Raw genomic sequence first — 16,768 nt, 5'->3', positions numbered from 1 at the left:
GACAATGGGAATTATAACTGAAATTTTAATCATCCAGAACCTTCAAAAAGGTTTAAGTGGTCATTATATTCCCAGACTGTGAAGCACACTGGGAAGAAAGCCATGGGTCAAATCATTTCAGATTTATTCCTTAATAACAGATTTGTAAATATTATCAGATGCCAGATATTATCAGATATTCAGGCACTAAGAAGACATCATCTAAATCTTTGTCTATACCTTCCCATAAACTAAGGAAGTAGAGTCCAACTAATACCAGATAAGATGAGGTTCGTGGACACATATTGCTTTTTAATAAGTCAACCACAATAGACAGAAAAAGGTTATTGTTTGTTTGGTGTTTTTTTTTTTTGTTGTTTGTTTGTTTGTTTTTTGGTTCTAAGTCTGACAAAAGCAAAAAGTCAAACCTTAAATATAAGTGGAAAACAATTACTCTGTGTTTAGTTCAACATGCTAACTATGTTTTTGTGGATCAAGAGAAAGCTGTCTGACAAACTATGAATAACTACTCTTAACTTTCATCGTATTTTGAAATCTTTCTTTACTTCAGAGCTGTTGAAGGCCTTCTTTCCATTAAGGCTTGTCCACTGTTTTTTCATCTGATCTAGTTAAACAGAATACATCTACGTATAAACCTGATCATCTCAAGTGTTAGGTGGGCACTGTTTCAACTGTCTATGAGAAAATCCTCAAAGATGAGAAACTGTCATCCAAATGTTAGATGCGCTGGCATTGTCTGCTGTTCAGCAATAAGTCTAAAAATAAATAAATACATATATTTATAGTTTTTTCTTCTATAACCACACTTAGACCCACATTCAGACAAATCCTCTCCTGCAGGATGTTCCCCTTTCCAATGCAAAATTGGAACTTTTGGATATTACACATGCCAATCAGCCACATGTTATTCCTAAAACTGCAGGAATTTAAGCTTCACAGCACAACTTTAATGGAATGAAACTCATTTGCATTTACAAGGACTCACAGCTGTTTTCCCATGCATTACTTAATGAGTTCTGTACAGAAAAAGAACAAATAAATACCTTTGTGTCTGTCTGGGGGAACCAATAAAATGTTGATTTATGATCCCTAGTAAATACATAATCTCAGCTGGTCCACAGTAGATATAAGCAAAATACCTCACTTAATGTCTCCATTATAAATATACCAACAATACCCACCACATCCTACCAACAGGGCTGGTGTAACAGAACAGACCTTCTCATCCCATGGTTATTATTGATCTTGTATTGAAAATTGTCCTGTGAATATGCAATAGCCCAAAGGGCCCTGGCAGCATTTCTGTATCCTTGTCAGCGTGACCAAGGCCATGCATCTCTAGCCTGGTGGCTGCACAGCAAATTCCCTTCAACTATTGGGTAAGGTGACCTCTAAGCCCCTGTTCAGCAACTCACAGCTTGCAGTTAAGTGCAAATATTTTGATACATGACATAGAAAGTGCTTCAACAATAGGTAACTCAGTGTCTTATGTGATACTCTGAAAAGATGAAAGAAATTTCCCATTTCTTAAAAGAACAGACCAAGAGAATACTTTAAAAAGGATTGCCATCTCAAAAATCACTATCTCAAGTAACTCTTAATTGGCCTGTCTGGTACCAGTTTACAAAAGTGCAGACAGATTTACATTAAAGATACACAAATCAATCCAGGCTCAGAAAAGCACCTGCTGAAATCTGTTATTATCTAAATAAGCACTGAAAGGCTTTTTTTTTTTTTTTTTTCTTCCCTTAAGGTTGTATTTAGAAATTTGTATCTTTGTACAGCTGCTTTCGTGAGCTACACTTAGCAGCCACCATCCTCTTATGGAATTGAGCAGCCATTTACAAGTACCAATATGGCTGCTGTATCCTTAAGATACACTTTAAAATACTCTTCTGGGGAATGCTCTAGCCTTTAGGTCAGAGTTTTGCATTTTGCTAGAAGAATACGAAGAGGCTTTGCTTCTCTGCTTCTAAGAAACTCTGTGCAAGCTCAGCTGTTCAGAGGAATGATAGGGACCAGGGTAGACTGGACTGACCTTTTGTAAGTCTGTCTCAATGGCATAGCATTTACAGAGGAACTTAAAAACTCCTCCTCAATATTTAATGAAGCTTACTCCAAACTTAGGCAACTCCTGATCAAAAAAATTGGGGGACCAGCACTGATGAACCTAGTTCCTAGTTTATTTTCCCTCTAGAATCACAGAATGGTTTGGGTTCGAAGGGACCTTAAAAATTGTCTAGTTCCAACCCTCCTGCCATGGACACGGACACCTTCCACTAGACCAGGTTGCTCAAAGCCCCATCCAACCTGGCCTTGAACACCTACAGGGATAGGGCATCCACAGCTTCTCTGGGCAAAAGATAAATATCTTTAGCCATAGTCACTGTCATGGTTCAAGGGGAAAATAAATGTATAGAACAAAAGAGGTCACAGAAAAATATGAGGAGGACTGATTGATTTGTATTTTGTATTATAATGCTAGTATGTAAGATTCATTTGAAGAGCATCTCAGGCAGACCATTTTGTCATTGTTGTCCATCTTCAGGCTCTGGGTCCCCAGAGCAATTCTGAGTTGCTTTTTCTCAGTTGTAATATACAGACAGTTTTTAAGGAGTCCTTGAATGTCAGTCAAGAGTCTTAAGATGAAGGATCAGTGAAAAAGAAAATGAAAAACAAGAAGAAAAAAAAAGAAACACTAAAAATGAAGATTTGACAAGTAAAGTCAAAGGTTAGTTTTCAGAACAGACTTCAACTAAACAGTCTGTAAAACTGCCTATTTCATCACTGTCTATTTTAGTGCAATTGAAGGAATACTTTTGAAAGAACTTAGTAAAGCATTGTGAAAGATTACTATACAAACTTTCCTAAGTACAAAAAAACTATCACTTCAAATACGCCATTTTCAAGAGTCTTTGTAAATAAAATTATAGTTTGACAAGGAATCTGTAGAAGTTCTTAGAGTTTGATTAAAAAAAAAACACACCATACCATTTGAATGATACCAGATACCATTTGAATCATACCAGAACTAATTTGAAAGGGGCTCATCACAGTTATCTTTTCTTACTAGCCTTACTAGCGTAAAGTACAACTAAAATATAGATTAAGTTCATTAGTCCTTTACCAAATTTAGTTCTTTTTGCCATACAAATTGATATTTACATCAACAACATTTTTTTTTCTGCTAGAACAAAGTAACGAGCTGTGGGAGGATTTTGCCTAGTATCGTCGTATGTTACAGACTTATTTCCAATTCCTTTTGCATAAACAAGTAATTGCTAGACAGCTATGCATTAAAGCTGTTCAAATTCCTCAAAAAGTGGAATATAAACTGTAATTCATGTTGTTTCAATGACAAAGACAACATCTAACTAATAAAGAGTTAGTAAATTGTAGCAATAGCAAATTCTGAATGTATTTAGAAGGGGCAGAAGAAAATCTAGAAAAATGCGGTGTATCACTTCAAGATGTATTCAGAAGAGAAATTCTGGGTCTTCTCTCAGGTATTTTTTTCATTCTTTTAAATCTGTTTACCCCACATGGGGTTACCCATAAGAGCCATCAGATTGTAAACAAGTATTTTCTCTTCAGGAAACCCTTCCTGCCTTTAATCATTGCTGCTCTGTCCTGTACCTGTACCTTGTATTGTTCTTGTTAAAATAGGGTGACTAAAACTACTTGTATCATTGAAGAGGTGGACACATCAGGAATTTTACCATACTATCAGCAGTTTCTCCATTTGCTTTATTTTTATTTTGTTCCCTGGATAGACCTACAGGAGCGATAGGTATTGTTCAGGAAGTGTTGCCCTAATAGGCCTTTGGAGATAGCACAGCAAGGCTTCCAGGATGACATGCTACTCACCATGAAACAGTGCAATACAGCTAGACAAGTATGACATAAAAAGACTTGAATTATATAAAATAGGACTCCTGAAGTAAACAAAATCTATTTTTCCATTGGCCTACCCATGGCAGACAGATATTCTGGTCTGAACAGCAGGCACAGCCAGGCAGCCACTAGGGGAAATTGCTGGAAAAACAACTATACCTTAGGAAAACATTACACACTACAGGAAATAGGGCTCTGAAAGGCAAAGTCTGAGGAAAAGATGGCAACATGCAACAGTTCCAGTTTGACCTGTCCTGAATACAGACACACTGAAACATTTTTGCCCTTTCTCATATCTGTACAAAAATGAAAAAAGATACTGAGGTTCAATGCATAAAAAATATGAATTGAGTAACTACAGCAAATATATTCATAAACTATATCCTCTGTCATTAAAGGAAAGACTAAAGCCCACCTTCATTAAACAAGCTGAAGCAATAAACAAAAATCAACTTGGTGGTCTACAACATTTAAAATATGTTAACATGCTAAGAAAAACCTTTGGAGTGGGACACAAGCTTATATGCAGGAAGAAACAGATGAGTTACTTACAGAGAGATACCATTTGAGAATACCCAGAATACACTGGAATTAAGGCCATGGAATATTCCCCTGAGATCGTAAGGGTAAATTTGAACTTTCAGAACCAAAGTTGACAATGCACTGGCAAAAGATCTGTAGGGAACAATCCGTCAGAAAAATGCTCTGGCTTATTTAGTCGCAGAATCACATAAAGAAAGAGAAAGTGGAAACACCTGAAGGGCAGTGTTTTTAAAAAGTGACAGGTCTGAAATACTTTATCATAAATATTTGTTTTCTCCTTCAGTCAAATACGCAGAAAGCTGCACACGCTATACAATGTAAAATGCCCCAAATTAAATAATCTTGTAGTGAGCAGCAGTAATTCAGTGCCCACCTTATGGCAGATAACATGATTCAATTCCTGAGGGACAGAACCAAATTGTCATCTACAGTTGCCAGGGCTTCCTGAAGAATAAATGGCTGTGGACTAGAGAAGGCTAGAACAAGATACTAGCAAATGAAAACAAACATGCTATTCTCAGAAGTCAGGATTGTGAAAAGAAGCAGGTCACCAGCATATAAAGTAGCTGTGCTCTGTATTCTGATCACCAGCCAGCTTTAACATAGCATAATTCCCCGAGCCTCAACAGAAACATAGTAGATATGGATTCCCGTAGGTTAGAATGTGTCATAATCAGAACCTTTAATGAAAGGAGTCGCTGGGATTTTGGTGAATGGGAGGGAATTAAGATAGGGGAAAGAATATCAAAGCACAGCAGCAGAGGACCAGTGTCATGACTGCAGCTTTTCTCCTTTGGAATAATCACTCTTAGTAAACATTGCACGCTAAAGGAACACATTCTTCAGACTCAGTAGTCTAACATTAGTACCTTTGGAGACAAATAGAATAAAAGCCTATATATTCAGAAACCAAAAGAATGCCTGTATTCAAGTTTTAGAATCATTATTATATTTCTTGCATCTGTTCTTTTATACTATAATTTAAAAATTGCATGTAGTAGTGTTTAGCAAGTTCTTGTCAATATGGTGTGATGTGGAAAAAAATGTATTTCTAGAATATTTCAACCAAAACTTTTTAAGAAAATTCAGGAAATATGGAGTATTTTGATTAAAAAAAAAAAAAAAGTGTAATTTCATCTCATCTAAGTTATCTCTGTAGCTGTTTACTTGGGTTTAAATTTAAAACCAGAATTGGTATAGAGGAAGGCACCTAGGATAAGAAGGAGATTACAGAGACTGTTTTACTAGAAGATATGATCTAACCTGAAACTAACCTTAAGGATATAAAACTATTAGAGAGTGTGCAAAGGAGGGCTACAAAGATGGTGAAGGGTCCAGAGGGGAAGACGTATGAGGAGCAGCTGAGGTCCCTTGGTTTGTTCAGCCCAGAGCAGGCTGTGGAGAGGCCTCATGGCGGCCTGCAGCTCCATCACGAGGGGAGCGGAGGGGCAGGCGCTGAGCTCTGCTCTCTGGGGACAGCGACAGGACCCGAGGGAACGGCATGGAGCTGGGACAGGGGAGGGTTAGGCTGGATGTTAGGAAAAGGCTCTTCACCCAGAGGGTGGTTGGGCACTGGGACAGACTCCCCAGGGCACTTTTCATGGCACTGAGCCTGCCGCAGCTCAACAAGTGTTTGGACAACTCTGTCAGACACATGGTCTGATTTTGGGGTGGTCCTGCACAGAGCCAGGAGCTGGACTTGTTGATCCTTGTGGGTCCCTTCCAACTCAGGATACTCTATGATTCTATGAACACAAAAATCACAAGTAATGTGACGAGGATAAAGTAAATACTTCAGTAGGTGGGGAAAAAGTCAGAGTGACCAAAAGACAAAAAGAACAATGAGAATAAATTGACAGAATTGGCCATAAAAAGATAAAAGAATTAAATAAGATTCTCAACCATCAACATTTCCAGTAGAAAGATTGGGAAGGCTGTAGTGATAGGAAACAAGCAACCACCTTTAAGACAAACTTTGACAATTTTTCTGAAGGAGAAATTATAACAATTAGTCTAGGAAGTAGAGAACTGGACTCTGTGATACAGGGGAGCACTTGCTCTCCTACTCTCACTTCAGTGTTTCACATATTTTCTGCATGAGCTCTGAAACTGTCAGGTTTGCATTCATGCAGTGCAGTAAAATAGCCAAAGAACTGAAACCTGACCATTGCCCCCAGCACCAAATTATGCCTCCTGCTTCACCTGTGTGAGGCTTTATAAATAAAAAACTACTAAAAATCACTTTGGGGCTGCTTAACCTACTTAACACAAAAAGAAGCACGTTCTGAATTGCCTCAAGTAATACTCAGAGCTTCAGAGCTATTTTTATCACATTTCCACATTTAAAGGAACACTGTTGCGTTCGATAACTGAGGAAGTTACCAAACAGGTTGTTAATAAAGGCTTGTAAGGCTGTGCCCCGAAGTCTATGTAAATGCTTTCCTTTTATGTAGAAAGACTTCTACAGAACCACTGAAGGCAACAACCTCATATAATCCAGATAAATGCACCAAGCTCCAATTTAAAAGTTAAATTTTATGCTCAAGCTACTTCAGCCAGAAGTCTGTTCCAAATATCATTGCTGAATTTCAGCATGCAATTATTCATAGAACATTTATAAACAGTTCTTCTTGTAGCAATACTGTCCTTCAGATTAAGCAACTCTTCCCTCTCTAATTCTTCCTTCTGCATCAACAAGGTGCAGTCAAATCTTCTCCCTTCCCTCTATTTCCTCAGCCAAGCAAGCAACGTTCTTGTCATCTCCTCTTATAAGAAGCCATGCTTGCAGCTCTCCCCATGTCCCTTCCTGTTCCAAACAGTCTCTTCCAGCAAGATGCCCAACTAGGTCTTTGTTCCTCCTTTCTTCAAAAGCACCACAGCTTAAATACTATGATTAATAACCTTTCAATTTAAGTTACAAGTCATACATACATGACAGACCTCAGGAGAAATTTTTTATGAAACCATGACAGAAGACAAATATTTATAACTTATTTCTATTATTCACATTACCATTATCTACAACCAACTCTGATAGAAACAAGCAACTAGCCACAGAGCAATGAAAAATATTCCTTGTGAGGTTTTAAGCCATGATAATTAAAATTTGGTCATCGCTAGACAGACTTAACAAGGGTGTTTTTTACAGATACTAGTGCACGCAGTGGCACAGAATGCTGATCACCGGTGACAAGCTCCCACAGATTGGAGCTTTCCATTCAAATGTAGAATTATATCACAGAATGTCATATTACAGCCTTGGCCTAAGTTATAATGGAAACCACCCCAGAATTCTGAGGAAAGCAAGCGTTTGCTTTACAGTTACAAGCGAAATCATTGAGAAGATACCATGAATGTGAAGCTATCTCTGAAATAGGGTGGCTGTGGATCTGGAATACTGTCCTCACTTCAAATGCATCAAAACTTTCTCCAACAGAAGAAAAAGGAGAACAAAATAAGTATTCTGGGAATAATTTGATAAGCTTTCACATCATTACAGAAGCTACAACATTAATCAGTGAGAAGATGACATCTAGAAGGTAGTTAGCAAATGTCTTGAATGTACTTTCAAACATGATCAAACACAGTGACAGAAATTTAAGCAAGATATTTGCTGGGAAGAGGAGGAGGAGAGTCTTGCAAGAACCAAAGAACTCAGAAAGAGGACACCATGTTTGGTTCTTTCCAATTTCAACAGAAGTGAACTCCTCACATGTACCCTCTGCAGCAATTTCCTCTGGCAATGGTTTGTTCCTTGTGCAAAACTCCCACTGATATCATGGGGAACACCACACAAAGCTATGGAAAAAAATCCTGGCTTGACCGAAACCAAAAGAAATTTTGATAAAGCCTTCAAAAAGGGCTAAGACTGCACGAGGGAATAACATTTCAAACAGCCTGAGGTTTTCCCTCAGTGCTAAATTTTATTAATGCATTAGAAGAAAAATACACCCACATACCCAACTGGAAAAATCAGGCCAACTCCAATAATTTCATTGGAACTATGCTAATTTACACCAGCCAAAACTGTGCTCCTTTTATATACTGATGTTACTCATCTTGAAAATGAATAATTCCACAAATAAAGTATATTTCTTCTTATATAAACTAATGGTTAACTTTAATGGTGTAACATTAACTAACTAACAACATATTAAAGCAGTTTGTAGAAGCAGAATCACAATCTGCATGATTTGGGAGTGACAAAAATTAAGACAGCGGGAAGGGGAGAACAGAAACAAAAAGAGTGATATGAAACCAAGGAATAAGTATATCCTTTTCAAAATAACCCAGAGACCTGGCAGGAAAATAAGAATTTTCACATGACACCTCACCTTTAAAAGCATGTGCATGTTTAGAAAAAAAAATAAAAATAAAAATCTACTGCTTAAGAGCTGACATATATTCTAAGCAGTTGAATCAGCTCCTTGACATTTAATACACTCTTTTGTAGTGCACTAGCTTTCAAAGCAAGAGAAAAGACATTGCAGAAGCCATGCAATGAACTGAAAGTCATTTTAAGTTTTTACCTAAGATCTGCTGCCTTAAAAGGGGAGGGAGGGAAGTAATCTGTTCTTCAACCAAAGGGTAAGTTGAATCAAACCATTTGCCTTCAGCAGAGCTTAACAAGATCATAGAATCGTAGAATGTTAGATAAGTAAGCCCAAGGATAAAAAGACAATAGGAGAGCTGGTCATATAAAAATAAAAGTGTCAGGGAGGATGCTATCACGTATTTACACGGAGTTGAATTTAGATGGACATGGGAGGACAGGCTCTCCTCACTTTTCAGCTGTTTACTACTTTTGCTGACTGTCAGAAGGGATTCCTAGTTCAGGTTTCACTGCAAGAGGATTGCTGCAGACACTTCCTCTGCACTGCCTTGAAGGCTCATCTCTGGTTGAAAAGTATTTCCAAGTGCTAGCCTGAATAAACCTCGACTTCATTTATTCAGAGTAATGACGACATCCAGTGGCCACCAAGTTAATCTCAGCCTATGGGAGCAAGATAACCTCCTATATCAAAACAGATATTCGCTTTACACCTGGTAGTTCATGAGTGCATGACAAGAAGCACTGTAATTATTGGGCAAGAGTCAGCTTCTTGTTCAAATTCAAAACAAGACTTTTTCTGTTCTATCTCACTTTGAAAAATTATAAATAAAATACATGAAAACCCCTAAGCATTTCCATGGTAATCAAAGAAACAGGAAAACAGTATGAATAAATGTATATAAAGAAAGGGGATGGGACGGGAAAACATGCGTATGCACACACAATCCGCTCAAGCTGTCAAAACTGGTTGCCACATCTACCGAACCCACACACACTTAAATGATATGGAAGAAACCATTTTAAAGTGTTTCAAAATAAAAAAGTAATGGGTCTGTTTCCCATTTTCATAAGGAACTCTGTCAAAATACAGCTCTTTAAACATGCTTGTGTTCTTTCACAGAAAATGTCTGTTGCATACTTACTGTCCCAAATATCTCTGGCAGCCCCAAAACTTGCCCAGTGAAAACACCAACACAGATGAAAATTGCTGTGACCTGACCCAACGAACCACGGATTTCCTTAGGAGATATTTCACTCAAATACATGGGAAGGGCACTCAGAGAAATGCCTACAAAAGAAAGGTGGAAAAAACAAACAAACAAACAAAAATATAAACGAAGTCATAACACCTTTTCCATACACCAAGTACAAAATGAGCATCTACTGAAAGGAGTCTGAGTACTAATCTGCTCATAAGAGAGGCATAAAAAATTGCATATAACAGCATTACATCCACGGATAATATGAATTATCTTTTCTGCACGCCTAATTACTTTTGCACTATTTAGCAGCCATGGGATTGATTATCTCTGTTACACATCTACAGTGATGTGTGTTGGCTGCTATTTGAAGAGAAGCAGCAAAGGTTACTGAGAGATGAGAATCACCAAGAGAATAGATTTTTTTGTTTTTAATTTGTTCACCCCAAAGGAAACAAAATGAAGTTTGCACTGGTGCAGGTAAGGAAGAAAAAACAACATATCAGACACGTAGATCAGACAGTGCCAAGTGAAACATTTTCACTGTAAAAAGTATTAGCAGATGTTCCTCCATATACAGGCTTACAGCTGCAGTGAACTTTTGACAGCAGGCATAAAATAAGGGCAAGAATGCTGCTCAAAACCAGGAGAAAACAAGTGCATGACCCTGGTTAGCAGACTGACCATACTGACAAAGCTCCAAACATTCGATCATCCGCTGGTGGTGTGAGACAAAAATTGGCAGCTAGCACCAAAATTCCCCATAAACTGCATATTGCAAGTGAAATACACATCTACTTTCAAAGAACTGTAGTTTGTACTTATAGACAAGATAGCCAAAGTTTGCCAGAAATGCTCAGTGTTGCAAAAGCCAAAACACTTTCCATTGCTTAAGTTCATGTAATTACACAGAGAGGATAATACCATCTTATTTCATCAAGTCTGTCTCCATATCAGGTTAGTACTTCTAACCATTTAGAAATCTGTAAAGCTGCTGAGAACTTCATTGCCAGGTGCAAGACTACTCTGGTGCAGAGGTGCTTCCATGATTTACTTTTAAATTGGGAAGACAACATTGCTAGGAGTGAATGATGATGTTCCAAACATCCTGTTTAATCCTACCACTGTTAACATCGGATCCAACAACTTCCAAACACACAGGAACAAGAAGCTTTAATAAATAGACTACATCCTCCTAATCAATGAAATGATTTTCATTGCATATTCTATGGGAGCTGATAAAGTAAAGGGGAAAGAATTAGGATTGACACCAGCAGCTGGGGGAGAGGAGAAATGTTATGTGTTATGTAAAGCAAGCATTACAGATACGTACAGCATGCTAATAGCTTACCTGCATCAACACCCATTATAATGCGGCCCAGTATGAGCATTTCAAACGATCCCGCCAGCAGAGAGAGCGACATCAGCAATGCAGCCGTCACTGCAAATACATTATTGAGCAGCAGTGTACACTTCCTAAAAGGAGAAAATACTTTATGTAGGTACCAGCATCATAACAGATAAATCTCGTCATATTCCAAGCACACTAAGCTATTACTCTTAAATATTCATAAATAAACCCCAAAAGTGACTAGCAAATTGTACCTTGTACATGTTGTATAGAGTTCCAAAGCATAACACAACGCTACACCTAAATGGATACAGTTCCAAATCTATACCACAGCATTAAAATAAAAAATATCATAGTCAACAAAAGAGCTGTACTTTGAAGGCATGGCAATTAGCCATCCTACACATCCTAAGAACCCAAGAGCCATACCTGAGACTCTATATGAATAGAAACAAACATATTCTGAGCAAATGAATGTATGTAGGAACCAGCAAATGTACTTCAAATAGCAATAAGCTGACGTAACTATATGCATTTTTATTCTACATATTGTTTTTGCCATTTTGAGAACTTCCAAGCACTGATATTATTTATTTATTATAATCCACCCATGACATCCATAAACCCATGACATTAAATACATACATGGAAGAAAATTACTGCTTGCAATTTTTAGAAAAAACACTTGGGAGAGGTGGAAGGGGGAACACAGCAATAAAAATCAACCTCTTTCCGAAAGTGTTAAAATTAACCAAAATATTGATTTATATCTTCAACTTTTTCCAATTTTTGAATTATCTCTTTGTATAACAAGTTGATTTTTTTCAAAGCTCTTCTTTATGAAAAATGATTACTTTGTTAAAAAAAAAGACATGAAAATATATTTTTTAAATTTCAAAACATCTCCATTTCTCATTCACATTATGCCAACAGCAGCATATCTTACAGTTTTCATCTTACAGAACCTTCTGCTCAAATTTGAGTACTCATTAATTCAACAGTGACTCATAAGTCTCATAACTTCTGCAGAAGGAAATACTTTATAAAAGAAATAATATGTATGATTTCACAGGCCTTTGCCAGTTAGATTCAAGCACAGACATACTCTTTCTCTGAACTGATGGGAGTAGCCTGGGTAAAGATATAAGACCAATAGCTCTGCTGTGTCTTCCACTGAAAGATTAAATAGAAAACCCACCCAAAGCTCAGAAAATCACTGCTACCTTATACACGTCCTGTTGTCTCCCCACAAGTGGCTTTTTGCTAAATTACAGCCTGTAGGTGAATGGCTGGAGAAGCCATTATCTTCAGGTTCAGCCCCACAAGTGACTGAAAAACTCATAATTCCCAGACAGAATCACGGCCACGGCTTGTGATATCTAATGAAGATGTGTTGGCCTCTCTACACTACATCACAATGAAATAGCTGCTTTGCATTGCTTGTGATATAACACAGGACAAAACACAATTGTTTTCACAATAACATGGCAAGAAAATGATCTAACCCTATATTTTCCATCTATGAGTCACCTCACTCAGCTATATGTGGTAAAGCAACAGAGCTTTGTATTTACCAGGTTTTGCAGTCACTTAATTAAGAACAGTTTTGATTTTGCTCTTGAATTACAACTCAATACTGAAGCATCAAGCTCCATTCAAACAACATATGAAGGAAACAACTGATTTGATAACAAAATGTACCTGGAGAAAAACATCACTGATGATGTCAATTATGAGGAATCCATTAACTTTGACGGTAAATTATGTAGGCTGACAACACACAAATTTTATTAAAGAACTGAAGTGGTATTAAATTTTTAAGTATTTTCAATGGATTTTCACCTTCTCTGTGTTGCCACTTCCATGTAAAATAACAGGAATGACCAGAAAGGCTGTCTGCCTTTTTTTTTTTTTTTCCAAAATGAGTAACAAACCAACACAGTGGTCCACGTTCCACATTCTTCATGAGTTCAACACATAGCCACCAAATGGAAATATCCCAGTCATTGAACAAATGATCCAACTAATTACAACACTTAATATATTTTTAATAGTAAGTATATTAAATATTTATGTTTTAATTACTTTTCCAACTTTCTTTTTTTTTTTTAAATAAAAAAACTGCTTGAACACTGTTTGAATGAGATTGAGACCAGACAAGGAAAGAGATACAGCACATTTAAAGTACATGTTCGTATAACATAGCTGTCAAGAGAATAGTGCTGATTTTGCTATTTGAAACAGGCTTTTCAAATGGATATAATTTAAGAGGGCTAAAGATAATAAATAATGCCAAAAAATGGAAACAAGTCAGGTCAAACAAGTGCTATACATTTATCTGGAGTTGTTACTTTCTTCTTTTACAAGAAAAGGAAAAGGGAAGGGAAAAGGGAAGGGAAAAGGGAAGGGAAAAGGGAAGGGAAAAGGGAAAATGTAACCTCCTTTTAGAAAAGGTTGGCCAACAACCACTTATTCTACGAAGCATGCTGGAGCATAGGAAAAAAGCAAGGATGGGCAGAGGGAAGCTGCTATGCACTGACCCTGACCCCTTGCACCACCTGGCCCCTCACCAAAGAGACTCAGTGTAACCTGTGGTGATCAAGGGTGAGTAGAGGAGTCTGGAGTAGGAGGAAAGGTGTTTCAATATTCACCTTCTTTCTTTCCTAATACCTGATCAGTAATTAAATGCTTATGCTAACTGGCAATAATTTAAGTTAAATTCCCCAAGCTGAGTCTCTTTCAAGCATGACAGTAATTTGTAAGCGATTTCTCTTTCTTATTTTTTTGACCCATGAGTTTTCTCACTCCTGTTCCTCCTGTTTCTCTCTGACACCCTGTCCTGCTTGTGGGATGGGGAGTAATGAGCAGCTGGGTGGGGTGCTCAGCTGTCAGCTGGGACCAGCTCAGCACATCTATGAACAGAAATAACCACTTCTCATAAATAACCACTTCTCAAGAAAAAAAACAAAAACAAACAAAAAAGCAGAACCCTCTGGACTCCACATGTTGCCTTGCTTTACTTCCAATTAGGTCATGTTGTATTCAGAATTGCTCCAATCATAAATTAGCAATGCATTCCTGGTCACATAGGCCAGAACTGTATTACCCTAGACACAGGGCATAGGAAAAAGAAAAATGGAAAAAAAAAAAACCTTGTATATACTGCTTGTATAACTCCAATAAAATGATATAATGATAACACACTTCACAGTGTATTGTAGCAGACACTTTCCCCTGGGAAACTCCAACCAATATTGTCATATAACTGCTTACCGCACTTACAGAGTGTAAGCATACAAACTTCAAAACTAACCCACCAGAAGAAAAGTCACATACTGGTGCATTGGTCAGCCTAATCATTTTTCACAAATTGATTGACCAAGCAATTGTCAAATGGCACAAGAAACCCACTGTGAAACATAAATATCCTACCTAGCTCTCACATAGCACATTTCATTTCAGTCTTGCTGAAGGTTATACAGCACATCAGTAACCCTATTGCTGTAAACAGTTAAACAGGCAAATCGAGAGTGAAATCGACTCAACCTAAAGCTAACTTGCAAAACAGTGTCAGAGCTAGGAAAGGGAACCTGGACTCAAGTGTGAGTCCACACCTCCACATACTGCACTTACAGGCATGCAGACAGTCACTGTTTTGTGTTAAGAGCCCTGCGTTGTCTCAGTTGAGAGCTAAAGGAAATATGATTGGGGGGGGGGGAAGGGGAGGTAATTATATTTCTATTAATCATATAGTTTATGGCAAACTGCCTCTGCTGCAGCTATTACACTAAAAATCCTAGACTAGAGTTCATTTAAATGTGAAGATCTTTTTTCCTTCTTCTGCTCAAATTCAGAATTTTCTCTAGCCCAGAGAAATAAAGCATTTATGCATTCCAAAAGGAAGATGCAATCAAAAAAATTTTGATTGTTTGAGCACAGAGCATTTTTTCACAAGCAGCTATATCCTAAGACAAACAATAAGCATGCCAACTTATTACCAAAAATTGGTTGTCTCTTAAGGTTGGCTATTTGTTCTGCTGCAGGACTGTAATTTCTACTTCTATGCTCAGTTGGAAATAGTTGTAAGAGATGAGCAATTTGCTCAGTAGAAATCACAGTTTCTATAAGCATCCCAGTTGAGCTGGACAATTTACACATCAACTTGGCACAGACAGAGCTAAGCTTTAAATAATTTTCCCTTTTTTATTGATATTTTTTTTTAAATAAATCTTTTTTCTTTTCTTTTTTTTTCAGGTATTTTTGGTATTGAAAACACTTGAGTATCTCCTCCTTGGAACTGTTCTATTTATTTTATTTTTTTTTGCAAAATCACATCTATCTTGCGATTTCAAAGTTGTCATTTGCTCTCATGATAATGGATAGTTCCACAAAGGCCGGAACAGAATCCTACTGACTACATGACTTCCACAGCTGCAATAATTTCAGTTTTAATTAGGGATTTGAATTAATAATCTGTTTGTATAAAACTCTCAACTAGGAAAATGATAGAATTTTTAAGTTTCCTCAAAAAATTGTCATTGCCTCAAAATATAATAAGGATTCAGTACAATAAAGACTCTAGAAGCTCACCTTAGGAAGCAAATATGATACCTTATACAAAAAGTACAGTAAGGAAGCTAGGTGTTTAAATAATGAACTGTCGAGTCCAGTAACAGAACAAATACTGATCACTATTTTAACTACAGCAGATAACCTGAGAATAAAAGAAATGGTAGCATTACTAAGATAATCCAGATAAATTCCTTTAATTGCTTCAGACTCAAAACAATTCACTGGGCTAGAGGTAAGGCCTTACACGTCTTTTGCAAATTCCTCTCCAGCAGTGGCTTAAGCAATTCACTGAGCATATCTCTCAGGATGTTTAGGATGTGCAACAGCAGCTACTCTTCATTAGAAGACAGGAATTTAAATTATAAAGTGTCAAAACCACATCTGAACATGGGACTTCTACTTATGTGGATGAAGGCCCTCTTTGAAAATTTTGCCCTGAACCTCTCTTGAAATAAGTAGTGCCTAGCAATCTGGTAATCTGAAAATTATGTTATTAATCTTACAGCAATATGAATCAAGAGTGCTCTTTTTAAAGTCACACATTATTTCCAACTAATGTTTTTGATCCCCATTAGTACACTATTCTGTGTCAGTATAAATGGAGCACAGCTTCATCATACGCACAGCTCTCTAATTTACAGTTAAATTTAACAGCATATTTCATTGTTCTGTCAACATTTCATAATGTCCTCTTCAGTTACTGTAGCGATATGTCAGTCTGGTTTCCCAGACCAGACAAACACACTGCAACATGAACAGCAAAACCAAGAACAACATTTGATGAGCAGCTTTTATCCAGTGTCTCTGAGAGATGTAATTCCTTCCAATCTCTAATCAAGTACTCTTATACCATATCTATGAGAAAGCTGTTTTCAT

At 37.2% G+C, this 16,768-nt stretch overlaps 1 protein-coding gene across 1 annotated transcript in view; it reads right to left on the bottom strand.

The window, feature by feature from the left end:
• Nucleotides 1–16,768, bottom strand: part of SLC2A9 (solute carrier family 2 member 9) — a 106,291-nt gene that overhangs the window by 73,300 nt on the left and 16,223 nt on the right. The window contains exons 4-5 of the mRNA XM_080588793.1: nucleotides 11,321–11,445; nucleotides 9,913–10,058 (exon numbers count right to left, since the gene is read on the bottom strand). Coding sequence (XP_080444919.1) covers nucleotides 9,913–10,058; nucleotides 11,321–11,445 — 271 coding nt within the window. The remainder of the gene's footprint in view (nucleotides 1–9,912; nucleotides 10,059–11,320; nucleotides 11,446–16,768) is intronic.

The sequence above is a fragment of the Anser brachyrhynchus genome (genome assembly GCF_964034855.1).
Source record: "Anser brachyrhynchus genome assembly, chromosome: 4".
Lineage (NCBI taxonomy): Eukaryota > Metazoa > Chordata > Aves > Anseriformes > Anatidae > Anser > Anser brachyrhynchus.
Note: the sequence above shows the minus strand (reverse complement) of the source record. Positions and strands in the feature narration are given on the sequence as shown.